Source organism: Paramisgurnus dabryanus, chromosome 19 (genome assembly GCF_030506205.2).
Source record: "Paramisgurnus dabryanus chromosome 19, PD_genome_1.1, whole genome shotgun sequence".
NCBI lineage: Eukaryota > Metazoa > Chordata > Actinopteri > Cypriniformes > Cobitidae > Paramisgurnus > Paramisgurnus dabryanus.
Window position 1 is genome coordinate 10,546,873 of NC_133355.1, and position 14,925 is coordinate 10,561,797.

Sequence of the window (14,925 nt, forward strand, 5' to 3'; positions counted from 1 at the left end):
TCTGAAATTATCAAATATATTGATTAAAATTATCTGTAAATTAAATACTTATATTATTAAGGCGTATACATCAAATAAAATATGTACATTTTAAACAAAATATCTATTTCTAGTCATTAATTTTGGTTTGTCTAACTAAAAAAAAAACACATAACTGACATTAAAAGATTTTATTAAGTTACTTTAATCATTTATTTTAGATAGCCTACATTTACAAAGCCACTGAATCATTTTTTACAGTGTATACATTGTGATCTTACGGTATTATTAAATGCATATAAATAAAATATGTAAAACTAATTAAAAGAGATGTCATACACGGACTCCATGAAAGCATACGTTTTCTTGTTCGGTCCATGTGGGTTAAACGGTCACATAGCCTATTCTCCATAAAAATACGACTAAAATGCGGATCACTTGATTCATTTTTTCTGTGCAATTAGAAGAGACGTGATGTATAACTGAGTCTTATAACAAACCTCTATTCGCGTAGACCTTGAAGAGACCGAGAGCATTTGTGCAATATCATTAACTAGTTTATCTAATTGTACATTTAGTTCATTTTTGCATCTGAACGTTCTTAATAGCTTGGAGATGGTTGTAATGCGCTTTTCTGCATTACTGTACTTTTTATATTATCATGTTTTCCTTTACATGGTATGAAACTCGATATAAAGTGTGCAATGGTGTTGAATAAATTTGTATAATGAGTTATATTTTTGTAGTAAGTAAATTAAATCATATTGTGAGTGTAATAATTCATAAATTCGAGGAGTTTCTGAGGTGTTTTTCATCGGCAAAAGGCGCAGTTTCTCTGTTGCTGATTAAAACCTGTTGGCTATATGGGATTTTTTAAAATTAACATTTGTTCTACTTATTATTAATTTATTTTTTTGCCTACATTTACTCAAATAATATCAATGTAAAAATAGTAAGTACATCATAGTTCAAGTTAGGCGTAAAACGTACATTTTTTTAAGTTGATGTTAAATGCAAATAATATTAATTTGAAGAAAGCAATTATTACAGTTTCAAAAACTTAAATATATAATTCTGACCTTATCAAATATATTGATTAAAATAATCTGTAAATTAAATACTTATATTATTAAGGCGTATACATCAAATAAAATATGTACATTTTAAACAAAATATCTATTTCTAGTCATTTATTTGGGTATGTCTAACTAAAAAAAAAAACACATAACTGACATTAAAAAAATTTATTAAGTTAATTTAATCATTTATTTTAGATAGCCTACATTTACAAAGCCACTGAATCATTTTTACAGTGTATACATTATGATCTTACGGTATTATTAAATGCATATAAATAAAAATATGTAAAACTAAATAAAGGAGATGTCATACACGGACTCCGATTCAGACGGGATTAAAAACACAGTGGACCTCTGAGAAGCATGATTTTCTCAAAAAGATGTTTGTCGAGGGTGCCCCGCAAGCACGAGTTTGAAGCCTATGAAAACGTTATTATTCGCTTTGCGTCAAACCCTGTTGCTGAAGGAGACGGACCGGAGCTCCGGCAAGGTGTGTTGTGGACCCGAGGAGGCGGAGCTGCGCTCCGGTGCGCTCCGGCCCAATTTAACCTATTACTTCCACTAACTGAGGTATCCTTCCTCCTTTGCTGTCTGCCTGGTATGATTTTATTGGTCATCTAGGAATAATTTTCACTTTATCTTACTTAATGGGGCGCAGCGCAAACCCGTTGGCCTGTGACATCCCACTACCGCGAGATCTATTCAAAAGCATACTGTAGGCCTACTGTCTCGCGGTGCTAAGACGTCACATGCCGTCCGATCGGGCTGCGTGGCGCCGCAAGTCGTCAAACGAGCGCTGAGCATTGAGTCAAATAAGACACGCGTCAGAAAATTACCGGGGTCCGGGCGGCCATGCCCTTTTTTGCCTCAAAATGCAGACAAATAATGTTTTTAGTAAGGCATGTTTGTTAAAACTAGTTATATTTCCTATTTAAACTAAGTCCTGGCTTAAGCTTATAAAGACCCCGCAAAAACCCTGCTACAGCTCCTGAGGGGGTGCTCTCACTATTCACATGTAAATAAAATGGTTAGAAACCGGTTTTTCTGGTTCTCATTGCAGGACTGTGCGGGGGGAGGGCATTCCGTTTCCATGTGGAGACATTTAACAAACACATTTGATATACACCAAGTTCCAGATTACAACACCAAAAACACATCACGTTTGATAGCAGTGCATGTAGGCCTAGTACATGCACTCTTTAGGTACAAAGGTGAACTATTTGAAAGGGTACCACCACAAAGACAGCTTGTGTAAATTATCTTCTGAGAGTGCACACATACAGTAAACAACCTAAAATAAATAATATATCATAGAACTATATTTTAGGGAAGTTTCCCCACAGGGTTTAGATTAATCCAGCACTAGGCCTATTGCTATAGGTTATTATTAGGGCATTCAAGTAGTTTTTACAAACAAACCTTACAAAAAACATTACTGGTGTGCGTCTTGAGACAATGTTAAGATATATCAGTGCAAGATGTGTTTAAATTAAGACAGATCAATCATGCATTTTAGTCTGGGACTAGGATAAGACCTGACTAGGAAACTGCCCCTATATCTCTAAAGCAGAACATAAGCCCAGTCTAAAATTAAATCATGTATTTTTAGGGCTGTCACACATTCAAATTAATCATGCACATTAAAAAATACCCCATAACAACATTTAAAATCATTGTGTAAAACTTAGCTTAAGAAAAGAATGATATGTCTTGATAAACATTCACCTTATTACACACCATATAATGTTATAAACATAATCAACAAGTGTATTTTTTTGCAAATAGCGTACAAGGGGTGCAGTGTTTAAGAATGAAAAAGTAAAGATTTTAGGATGTTATTTAATAATTATGACAAGACCATCATGTAATATTAGACACCAAAAACCAAAGTAGAGAAGATGATCATTAATTAATTTTTGCGTCTGATATGAACGCAACACATTAAAACCTTGAACGTAGATATAAAAATGAACACTTTTCAGAAGTTTAAACTGTGATTCTGTTAGCAAACATGCTGAAAGAGAAACTACAGGAAAGTTAGACTAGCTAGTGCCCAGATAGCAAAAAATATCCGCAGGACTTCTTTTTGCCGCCAGCCCTAAGCTGTCGGCTATAGGTGCGTCCCGCTGGCGGGGATGAAACGTTTGCCGCCGAATACGTCACTCCCATTTCTTTCGAGATGCCGCCGGCATACAGCCGGCGGGCCGACAGCTTAACTTTCTCTGGCGGTTGCCTTCGTCTAATGGACCGCGGCAGGCTGGTGGCAAGCCGCTTTATAAGTTTCTTAAAATCGGCCACGCAGTAATTACTGACAGCATTTTAACTGCCTTTCACATCAAGCGGTTATAAAATCATAATACCCTATATGTGAATTATATCAAATTCCTAAACCAGTGGGGTTTGCAGGTTCTTCACTCTTGATTTCATTAAAGTAAGGTTTAGGAAATTAAATTTAAATTACTTTGAAACTCTGAAGCGATTATACAATAGAATATATCGAGTTATTGTATGCAATAGGTAAACATTTGTACATTTCTTTTTATTTAAGCACTTGACTTGAAATTTAGTTTATGTCTTTCATTTTTTTCCAACCTCGATTTTTAATATATTTTAGCTTTTATATGTATAAGGGATTAATAATTTGCAATTACATGTGACCTGTACAAATAAATGTTTAAAGTGTAAAGCACAAACAGAGAAGTACCTCCCCCAAAGACAGGGGGCGGCACCTAAAAAATCCGGAAGCCTAAACCGGAACTTACCGTGCGTGAGTTCGTATATGAAGCAGATCCTGGCAGAGAATCGTCACATTGTTTTCAGTGTTTTCGGAGAGTGAATCCTGACAACATTGGAGATTTCAGACAATAGTCATCGACTACGATCTTTTAAGTAAGTACATCTTCCTTTTTTTTTTTTTACATGGTTTTAGTTTATCGTTTTAAAATCTTTAGTGGCTAGCAAGTGTTCGCTTACACACGCTGTTTTGCGTTTGTTACAGTACACGCTGATGTTAAGCAATGTTGTTAGTAAAACTATGTTTTCTGTATGTTGTTAATCCAGTAGCTAAAGTGGCTAGCAAGTGTTCGCTTACACACGCTGTTTTGCGTTTGTTACAGTACACGCTGATGTTAAGCAATGTTGTTAGTAAAACTTATGTTTTCTGTATGTTGTTAATCCAGTAGCTAAAGTGGCTAGCAAGTGTTCGCTTACACACGCTGTTTTGGGTTTGTTACAGTACACGCTGATGTTAAGCAATGTTGTTAGTAAGACTTTGTTTTCTGTAGGTTGTTATCCAGTAGCTAAAGTGGCTAGCAAGTGTTCGCTTACACACGCTGTTTTGCGTTTGTTACAGTACACGCTGATGTTAAGCAATGTTGTTAGTAAGACTTTGTTTTCTGTAGGTTGTTATCCAGTAGCTAAAGTGGCTAGCAAGTGTTCGCTTACACACGCTGTTTTGCGTTTGTTACAGTACACGCTGATGTTAAGCAATGTTGTTAGTAAAACTATGTTTTCTGTATGTTGTTAATCCAGTAGCTAAAGTGGCTAGCAAGTGTTCGCTTACACACGCTGTTTTGCGTTTGTTACAGTACACGCTGATGTTAAGCAATGTTGATAGTAAAACTATGTTTTCTGTATGTTGTTAATCCAGTAGCTAAAGTGGCTAGCAAGTTTTCGCTTAAACGCTGTTTTGCGTTTGTTACAGTACACGCTGATGTTAAGTAATGTTGTTAGACTTCGTTTAACTTTTAGGGTTTTCTTACAAAAGTAATGATGTGTCTAACGTTCGGTTGTTTAAAATATTTTGTTAGTCTGAACAAGAATGCTACTATTCCACTAGCTTAAGTGGCTTGCAAGTGTTGGATAATACATGCTGTTTTGCCTTTGCATAACCTCAGTGTGTACTGTAACAAAGTTGTAAGACACTGTTTGCTGTATGTTGTTAGCTAAAGTTGCTAACAATAGCCGTATACAATATAACTTATTTTGTTAGTGTGTGTTTATAGGAAGATATAATGTAGCAAATAAAAAAGAAAATGATAGGTGAGAAATTGCTAACCATCAAAATAATGGTTTGTAATTTCTCACCTATCAACATAATGGTTGGCCATTTACCAGTTATCAAAATAATGGTTTCTCTGATTAACATTGTTTAAGTTGTAAATAGCAATGCTATGTTTGCTGTATGCTAATCCAACAGCTAAAGTGGCATTAACAATGTTGTTTTGTTCACACTTTCTTGCAGATAACTTGACCAGAGCATAACCGGCTATCTGCCATTACCGGACTGTTGGGACAATCTTTGACTTTAAAGGTAAGTGCATTTTTAGTCACAAAGTCTGTTTTGTGTGTTACATTACACACTGAGGTTAAACAATGTTGGTAGTAAGACTATGTTTACTGTATGTTACTTATCCAGTTGTTATAGTGGCTAGCACGTGTTTGCTTAGACATGCTGTTTTGCATTTGTTACAGTACACACTTGAGGTTAAGCAATGTTGTTAGTAAGACTTTGTTTGCTGTATGTTAATCCAGTACCAGAAAAGTCATAGCAAATTAAAAATAAACTCTGTGTTATTGGGGATAAGTCTGTATGATAACTGTTGTAGACTTTTTATCAGTTCTGTATGGCTAACCATTAATTTGATAGGTGAGAAATTGCTAACCATTATTTGGAAGGGTGAGAAATTGCTAACCATTAATTTGATAGGTGAGAAATTGCTAACCATTATTTGGAAGGGTGAGAAATTGCTAACCATTATTTGGATGGGTGAGAAATTGCTAACCATTATTTGGAAGGGTGAGAAATTGCTAACCATTATTTGGATGGGTGAGAAATTGCTAACCATTATTTGGATGGTTAGCAATTTCTCACCTATCCAAATAATGGTTAGCAATTTCTCACCCATCCAAATAATGGTTAGCAATTTCTCACCCATCCAAATAATGGTTAGCAATTTCTCACCCATCCAAATAATGGTTAGCAATTTCTCACCTATCAAATTAATGGTTGGCCATTTCTCAGATTAACATTGTTTAAACTGTAAATAGCAAGATTATGTTTGCTGTATGCTGATAATCCACTAGCTAAAGTGGCATTAACAATGTTTTCTTCACACTTTCTTTCAGACAACTTGACCAGCGCATAAACAGTTATCTTCACCCAAGAGACCTACTGTTGGGACAATCTTTTGGCTTTAAAGGTAAATACATTTTAGTCACAATGTCTAGTTACTGGGCCAAAAGGAGAAGGATTTTGAAAGGAGTTGAGAGGGACAAACAGGAAATTGCAGCGGCAAACGCTGCTTTACTTGCTGTTATTCTTGACTATGACCAAGTAAATCCTCCTGTTGATGAGCATCAACATGCCATGGCTGCTGTTATTCTTGACTATGACCAAGTAAATCCTCCTGTTGATGAGCATCAACATGCCATGGCTACAACAAGTCATGGACAAACTGTTACCCCTGAAGAACAGGAAATAACCGTTGATGAGGTATTCGAACCTTGTGAAATGTTTTCCTCAAGCACAGAAGAGAGTGAAGAGGAAGATGATTGTTTAAGGACCCAATTAGCAGGGTGGGCAATTGAAAACATGATCCCCCATGTGGCACTTGGTAAGCTTTTAACCATTTTGTCCAAGGATCATCCAACCCTTCCTAAAGACCCAAGAACCCTTCTGAAAACAGTGACTCGTGTTAAAACAACAGAACTCTCAGGTGGTGTATACAATCACTCTGGAATTGAAAGTGGAATAGTATCGCAGTTTTTAGTGTTTCCTGAATTGCAGAAGTTGACGTCAGTTTCAATGCAAGTTAATGTTGATGGACTTCCACTTTTCAAAAGCTCAAATGCCCAGTTCTGGCCAGTTCTTGGTTTAATTGAGCAATATGTGGGTACTGTCCAGCAAAACAAACTTCCATTTGTCATTGGTCTTTACTATGGGAAGAAGAAGCCAACCAGCCTTGACTTTTTGAATCCTTTTGTAGAAGAGGCACAGACACTAGAAACTGAAGGAGTTCTGTTTGAAGGGAGAAGACTTCCTTTCAAAATATCAACATTTATCTGTGACGCACCTGCTCGTGCACTTATTAGAAATGTGAAAGGTCACAGTGGATATTATGGGTGTGACAAATGTGTTCAAAAGGGAGTCCACTACGAGAACAGGATGACCTTTCCTCAAACAGATGCCACTCTAAGAGTCGACGGTGCTGTCCGTGATGAACTTTCTGATGACAGTCATCAGTCTGGAGAAACCCCATTGGCACTGTTGTCTGTTGGTTTGGTGTCACAGTTCCCACTGGATTATATGCATCTGGTATGCCTTGGAGTGACAAGAAAGTTGTTGCATCTTTGGCTAAAGGGACGACGGCCGACAAGGTTTTCGACCAGCATGGTAAAAGAGCTCTCCAGAGTACTCCTGACCTTCACACCTAATGTTCCGTGCGAGTTCAACAGGAAGCAACGATCCATGGAACATGTTGAGCGTTGGAAAGCTACAGAATTCAGACAGTTCCTCTTGTACACTGGGCCAGTCGGCTTAAAAGGCATTGTACCAATTCAGGTGTACAACAACTTCATGCTGCTTTCAGTTGGCATCACCATCCTACTGAATGTGTCCCTGTGTGCTGACCTTGCAGACTATGCCCACGGAATATTGGTTCACTTTGTTGATCACTGCAGCAAGCTGTATGGAAAACAACATGTGACATACAACATGCATGGGTTGGTGCACCTCAGCCAAGATGCCAAAAAGTATGGTGTCCTTGATAACATCTCATGCTTCCCATTTGAAAACTTTCTTGGGGGCCTGAAGAAACTGCTGCGCAAGCCCACACAACCACTGGAGCAGGTTGTTCGCAGATTGTCGGAGAGAAGTCAGCACAGAAGAACAAACCTCTCTAAAACAAGGTCCCTGAGAGAGCACAACCATGGACCACTCCTCAACGTTCTTTCAGTGAAAAAGCAGTATGAGGAGTATTTTTTCCAAGACTTTGTTGTGAAACGTTCTGAGGGGGACAACTGTGTCCTTTTGGAAAATAAGGACATAGTTGTTATACAGAATATTGTTGTTGATGAAATGGACAACACTCTTGTCATCTACAAGAGGTTCCGGAACATGGCTGATTTTTTTACTTACCCTGTGGAATCTTCCAAGCTAGGAATTTTTCATTTATCTGGCTTATCAGATACACTCCGCTTTACGCATACAGAAAATGTGCAGAAGAAATATTTTCTTCTTCCTTTCCCAGATGGAAAGGTCGGTTTTCCGTTGATCCACTTGTAAAAATGAAACTTTTTTTTTTGTAGGAAGGAATTTTTAATGTTGATTTTTGCCTGGAAATTAATTCTTATTATATTTTAGATGCTGTTTGCCATCGTCCAGTTTATTGATGAGAAGGATCTGCCATTTGCAGTGGTGCCGCAAGTGTGGCTCCGCGAGGGCATATGCTATTGGCCTCCATTTAACCTTCGCAAAAAGGACAAAGGCAACAATTTAGCCATCCGCTGCACGCCTCCACAAAGCACCTGGGAGAAATATAATTTTAAGTTTATGAAGGGAGCAGGTAAATGGGTCTGGCATTTTATTTTACTACATTTCATTTGTGTAATTTCTTTGTCTGTTTTTGGTAGATAACTGACCCTAACATTCATTATTCACTGCTCTAGATTCTTGGCAAGAGGCAAAGAAGTATTTGGAACGCTTCCAAACAGGTTCCAGCGTTGAAACGACAGATGATGACAAGAAGGGGAAACGAAAAAGATTCTCAAATTCTAAGTTCAGACCCCAGCCCTCTTCTGATGAAGACGAGTCAAGTCTTCCAGATGCACCAGCCGTGCTGTCATTTCGACAACCTTTTTGCGGTAACGAGGTTTTGGTGCTGCCCGATGCTCCTGAAGTTGCATCAATTCCAGAAAACCAGGAAAATGTTGACCCATCTGTAGACTTCAGAGCTGGTATGTAAAATGTAATGCTTCATTTGGGATCCTGGCATTAAACTGTTAAATTTTAACATTTCTGTTTCCACTTTCTCATAACCAGGTTTCTCCCCATTAATCAAGAGTCCACTACACAGAGCCAATAGTTTGAGTACAAGTAAGTGATGTTGTTTTCAGTTCAATTATTGTTTCATTAGTTAAAAGATTTATTTAACACATGTCCACACATGTGTGTACATGTGTTAAATAAATCGTTGAAACTATTCTTTGAGAGTGCGGTTTTTCATCTATATTTTGATACTTCATCACTCGCACCCATTAATTACTAGGGAGTTGAGCGCATCTGTTCCCTTTATCATTACTTAAAAGGCAATACACTGCAGTGAAATTAAAGCTGTTATGTTTTCTCCCCAGCTTCTAAAATTTCTGTTTTTACTTTCACATAACCAGGTTTCTCCCCAGTAATCCAGAGTCCACTTCAAAGGGCCAAGAGTTTGAGTACAAGTAAGTGATGTTATTTTCAGAGTTCAATTATTGTTTCATTACTGAATATGCAGTGAAATTAAAGTGGTTATGTTTGCTCCCCCAGCTCGTCAAGTATTAAGCTTTACATCCCCAGCAGCAAACTTACCCTACCAGTATATGGGTGAAAACGTTGGAGGTATGTAAAACCTTGTGCTAAACTAAGTGTTACACTTAAGTCCAATTTATTAACTGTATTTTATAACTTCAAACATATTTACATGTTAATGATTATCAATAGGAGAAAGTCATCGCTCCGATACAGGCTCTTGGACTCCCCTGGCATCCCGTGTACAGCATGATGTTTTCAGCTTTGAAGGTATATTCTAGGTTTATGTCTTAGTGTGCAGTGTTTTAACAGTATTGAAAATTGTGACTTTAGTTTTTGTTTAAAAAAAACATGTTTGTAGATTTCCAGAGACTACAAAAAGAGAATCAAGCCATGAGGGGGGATATCCAAGCCATGAGGGGGGATATCCAAGCCCTGAAGGTGGAGAGCCAAGCCCTTAGGAGGCACAATCAAGCCCTTATGGAGGAGAACCAAGCTCTGAGGGAACGAAATGCACAAGCAGGTGAGAACTGAGAACATGCACTCTTTCTTAAATTTAACCATTTTGTCTGTGGTGTTGGTCAAAATTTACCATGTGCCTTTCATTTTGTAGCTTCGGATGACAGTGGCTCACTTCAAGAGCAGTTGAAGCAGGTTGGGGCAATGTTAAAGACGTTTGCCCGCACTGGGCAATCAGGTACGACTTTCAAACAACACCTGTAGTGTAGTTGTTTAATTCCCAGTGGGGCCACCTGTACATGTAGTACACCTAGATATGTCATAGTTTAGTAGTTGAGGGACCATGGCTGACTTTTTTTTTTTTTTTTTTTTTTTTTTTTTTTCTGGGAACCCCTGTAGGTGCAGATCAGACCCTAATGTTGCGACGTCTTGGAGAGTTTGGTGATGTTGTGCGTACCATGGACCACAAAATGGACACTATGCTGCAACATTTCAGTGCCAATGTTTCTGTTGGAGAGTTATCTCTGCCAGGGGATCTGGTACTTCCCCTAGACACCCAGGAAGATTTGGTGTTGCTTGACAACACTTTGAGGCAGGATACAGAGCTCCAGGAACGATTTGTAAGTGTGCAATTTCACTGTAGGCTAATCCAAAATGTAAAATTAATATTGTACACTGCATATACAGTTTGAATCCACAGCCTATCACATTTATGTATGAGAAACTTGAGAGAAATGTTATTTGTAACACTTTTTTTTTTCAGCTTCAGTTTTTGGCAATCAAATGTGGGAGGGACCTAAAAACAACCGTGTGGCGAATGCTTCAGAGCATCTTTTCGAATCACCTTTCTATCAATACAACCTGGACTGGTGTAGGGAATAAAGCGTGTTTTAGAGACCTGTTCCTGAAGACCATTGTTCAACGTAAGTTGTTTTTTTATATTTAACTAGATGTTTATGGCCTTATGCTATTCAAATGGCTTGACAAATCTGTGTTTTCTACAGGAGCCATTCGGAAGAACCCGGCAACCCAGGATGCCACAGATGAGGCTGTCCAGGTCAATGTTATGCGTTACCTGAAAGGTGCATCTGACCGTGAAGGTGGAAAAAGGCGACGCACAGCTGAGAGGGACCCAGAGCCGACCCCTTAAACTGGAACCCTTTCTCTATCCTGCTTAACTGATTTTCTGTTGTTAAGTACATGTCAAGTTTTGTTTATCACAGATACAAAACTTCTACACTGATTACTGGCTATACTAGCCCATATGTACCACCCCTCCCTCATCTTCCAGTCTGGACATGGTCTAACATCTTATTTGACCAATGGTTGATACCCTAAAGCTATCCTTGCACTGCAGCTATAATTCTTATATTACTAGGTTTACCCTTTTCTCTTATTGTCCATATTTAATACTGGTCTCTTATGTTGTCCATATTTATTGTTGTTCACTACACTTTAACCTTGCACTGTTGCACTTTACTACCACTGATGCATACCTACTGAGCACCTTACCACGGCATACTGAACCACAGGGTCAGTCTCTGCCCTGTCACTGCAAGTGCCTTATACATGACATTCTTTTGGATCCTTGTTTTAATATATTTAGTGTATTTTTACTGTTAATTTTTGTCATGTGGATTTTTTTTATATTCTGTTTGTTAATATGTGTGGTGTTAAAGTACCACTTATCCTATTGTTATAAATTACTTTAAAATGTGACGTTATACATCCATTTATTTGGTATCCTGCACATTCTTTGGTACCAAATATCATCATTACTTGATATAATGTTTACTGGTAGCCTCTGTACATTATTAAAAATTATTGTAAGTGTTCTAATTTGCTTGTAATGTGTTTTTTTAACCAAATTTTATTTGGAAAACTGCATGTTCTTTAGTTTTTTTTTTTTGTTATTTATATTTCAGTGCTCTTACACATCCTCTGTCAATGAGTGTTACAGTACTTTAAAATGTGCAATAAAAACGCCAAATGGGAATTTGTCTGGTTTGATCAATAATTACTCTTGATAAACTGCATGCTCTTAATAAAATGTATATATTAAAAATATATATATTCAATAAGCGGCGGGAAAAAAGCATTTGCCTCCATCGGGCCGCGGAACAGCCGCCTTTAATATAACGGCGGCCGAACGGCGGTTGGCCGGCGGCCCAGCCGCGGAATGAAGGCGGTGGACAGCCGGCTGCCGCTTTTAAAAAGCGGCTGCCGCCGGCGGTGCGCCGTCAGACGTGTTTGCGATTACGCCTTTATGACGCTTCTACTGCCTCCAGAGCACCGCCGGTGGTCCGCCGACTCATTGCTATCTTTTGCTATCTGGGTGGATTATATCAAAAACCATCAGGACATCAACATGGCCATAATTTAGTGAATCCTCACCTCCAGATGAAGTAATAAACTGGACTGATGATTTAAATGTTGACATAATCATATGTGCGTTGTTAACTCTCCGGATTTTGTTATGTTTCGTAGCTCTGCTCCACTCGTTTATTTCTCCACAGAAACTGTTTGTCGCGTGAACTGCAGACTGCGAGCAGATTGGATTTCATTTGGCGCTACGCAGATCGTTTGGTGATGTCAAAGTACCGCGAGAGCGATTAGAAAGCAGACTTCTCTGTGTGATTTCTCGAATCGCTCTCGCGGTACTCTGATGTCATTCTTTTTGCTGTTGTTGAACCACTAGAAAACACCCGTCTGCTTTACAATCACTTTTGCGGCGTGATAATTTGATTTCATATGATGATCGGATCGCGCAGTGCCGCATGAAGTCAAATGCACCAAATACCAAATAGCCGACTGTATATGAGGTTAAACCCGCCAAAGTAGCAAGTGGAGCATGCGAATGGTGAGTGATTCAGATGTCAATTTTGAATGAAAGTGTCAAAGGTTTGTCACACACTGTTAAGTATCCTCACGCTTTTTTAAATGGGTATACGGAAATCCTTGACCATTACTAGTGGATATACTGCGTATACCGGCGTATCACGTAAGATTACAAACAAACAAGAAAAAAACTGAGTTACAAGACCATAGCCTACTCTAGTAATCTTTTTCATACTGAGCGCTTCATTTTCGCGTTGCTCTTTCTCATTATCTGTAAAGTTCATTCATGACTCGCAGTAAACTCAGCGCGTCATATTCAGCACCAAGATGACTGACATATATATATTAACGAATTAAATGCAGCACCAAACAATTCTGCACCAACCAATAGGCTGTAAAATAAAAAATGAAAACGACTGAACAAATCAAACGAACGCAAGCAAGCACGGAGGCCCCTATTGGCCGAGGCCCCTGGGCTCAAGCCCAATGGTAAGTCCGGCCATGCATATATATATATATATATATATATACATATATACATATATACATATATATATATATATACATATATACATATATATATATATATACATATATACATATATATACATATATACATATATACATATATATATATATATACATATATACATATATATATATATATATACATATATATATATATATATATATATATATATATATATATATATATATATATATATACATATATATATATATATATATATATATATATATATACACACATATATATATATATATATATATATATATATATATATATATATACATATATATATACATATATATATATATATAGAGAGAGAGAGAGAGAGAGAGAGACAGAGAGAGAGAGAGAGAGAGAGAGAGAGAGAGAGAGAGAGAAAGAGTGAGTATCCTTTGATTAGAAAATAGTAGTTGTCCGTTTCCATCAGAACAAAGAAACCACTCAGTCGAGCCACAACGTTATACATTTCAGCAGGCCACAGATAGGACAGGGAATCCACCCACTGTACAGAATAACCTGACATACTGGCATTATAGTCCAAAACGTCCTCTAGATTACTGGGAATACTGTCATTCCACATCTCAATTTTTAACATATACAGTCTTGTTCAAAATAATAGCAGTACAATGTGACCAGAATAATCAAGGTTTTTAGTATATTTTTTATTGCTACGTGGCAAACAAGTTACCAGTAGGTTCAGTAGATTCTCAGAAAACAAATGAGACCCAGCATTCATGATATGCACGCCCTTAAGGCTGTGCAATTGGGCAATTAGTTGAAAGGGGTGTGTTCAAAAAAATAGCAGTGTCTACCTTTGACTGTACAATCTCAAAACTATTTTGTACAAAAAAAAAAATTCTGGGATTTAGCAATCCTGTGAATCACTAAACTAATATTTAGTTGTATGACCACAGTTTTTTAAAACTGCTTGACATCTGTGTGGCATGGAGTCAACCAACTTGTGGCACCTCTCAGCTGTTATTCCACTCCATGATTCTTTAACAACATTCCACAATTCATTCACATTTCTGGGTTTTGCTTCAGAAACAGCATTTTTGATATCACCCCACAAGTTCTCAATTGGATTAAGGTCTGGAGATTGGGCTGGCCACTCCATAACATTAATTTTGTTGGTTTGGAACCAAGACTTTGCCCGTTTACTAGTGTGTTTTGGTAGAGGTCTACACGGAAGACCCGAGACCCGAAGACCCGGGACCCGACCCGGGACCCGTACGGGTTCGGGTCTACAATTTAAATGATCAGCCGGGTCCGGGTCGGGTCTCAATCTATTACTTCGGGTCCCGGGTCTGTTTAACATTGTGGGTAATACCCGAGGTCAATCGGACTCGGAGAACACACACTCACATTTAAATAAAATATTTCAAAATCAGCAACAAAAACTTAGATGAACTGTCGCATACATTTTTTCTATGACGCTAAAATTGCGTTAAAAAGTTTATATTTGGTTGCTCCAACCAGGCAGCTAACGCGCATGTGCTCCTGTAATGTTTCTTCTGCAGTGAGACGCAATG

General features: G+C 37.8%; 2 protein-coding genes across 2 annotated transcripts in view; one reads left to right on the forward strand and one right to left on the reverse strand.

Annotated features, from left to right (window-relative positions):
• Positions 1-14,925, reverse strand: part of LOC135773571 (fibrocystin-L-like) — a 125,810-nt gene that overhangs the window by 87,782 nt on the left and 23,103 nt on the right. The window lies entirely within an intron of this gene.
• On the forward strand, positions 3,115-12,022 carry LOC135778217 (uncharacterized). The gene is made up of 14 exons (XM_065288698.2): positions 3,115-3,947; positions 5,302-5,370; positions 6,186-6,259; positions 8,422-8,623; positions 8,727-9,014; positions 9,100-9,153; positions 9,447-9,500; positions 9,586-9,657; positions 9,760-9,837; positions 9,929-10,090; positions 10,181-10,264; positions 10,426-10,646; positions 10,790-10,949; positions 11,031-12,022. Exons 4-14 carry the CDS (start codon positions 8,422-8,424, stop codon positions 11,174-11,176), a joined length of 1,521 nt encoding a protein of 506 aa, XP_065144770.1. The 5' UTR covers positions 3,115-3,947; positions 5,302-5,370; positions 6,186-6,259; the 3' UTR covers positions 11,177-12,022.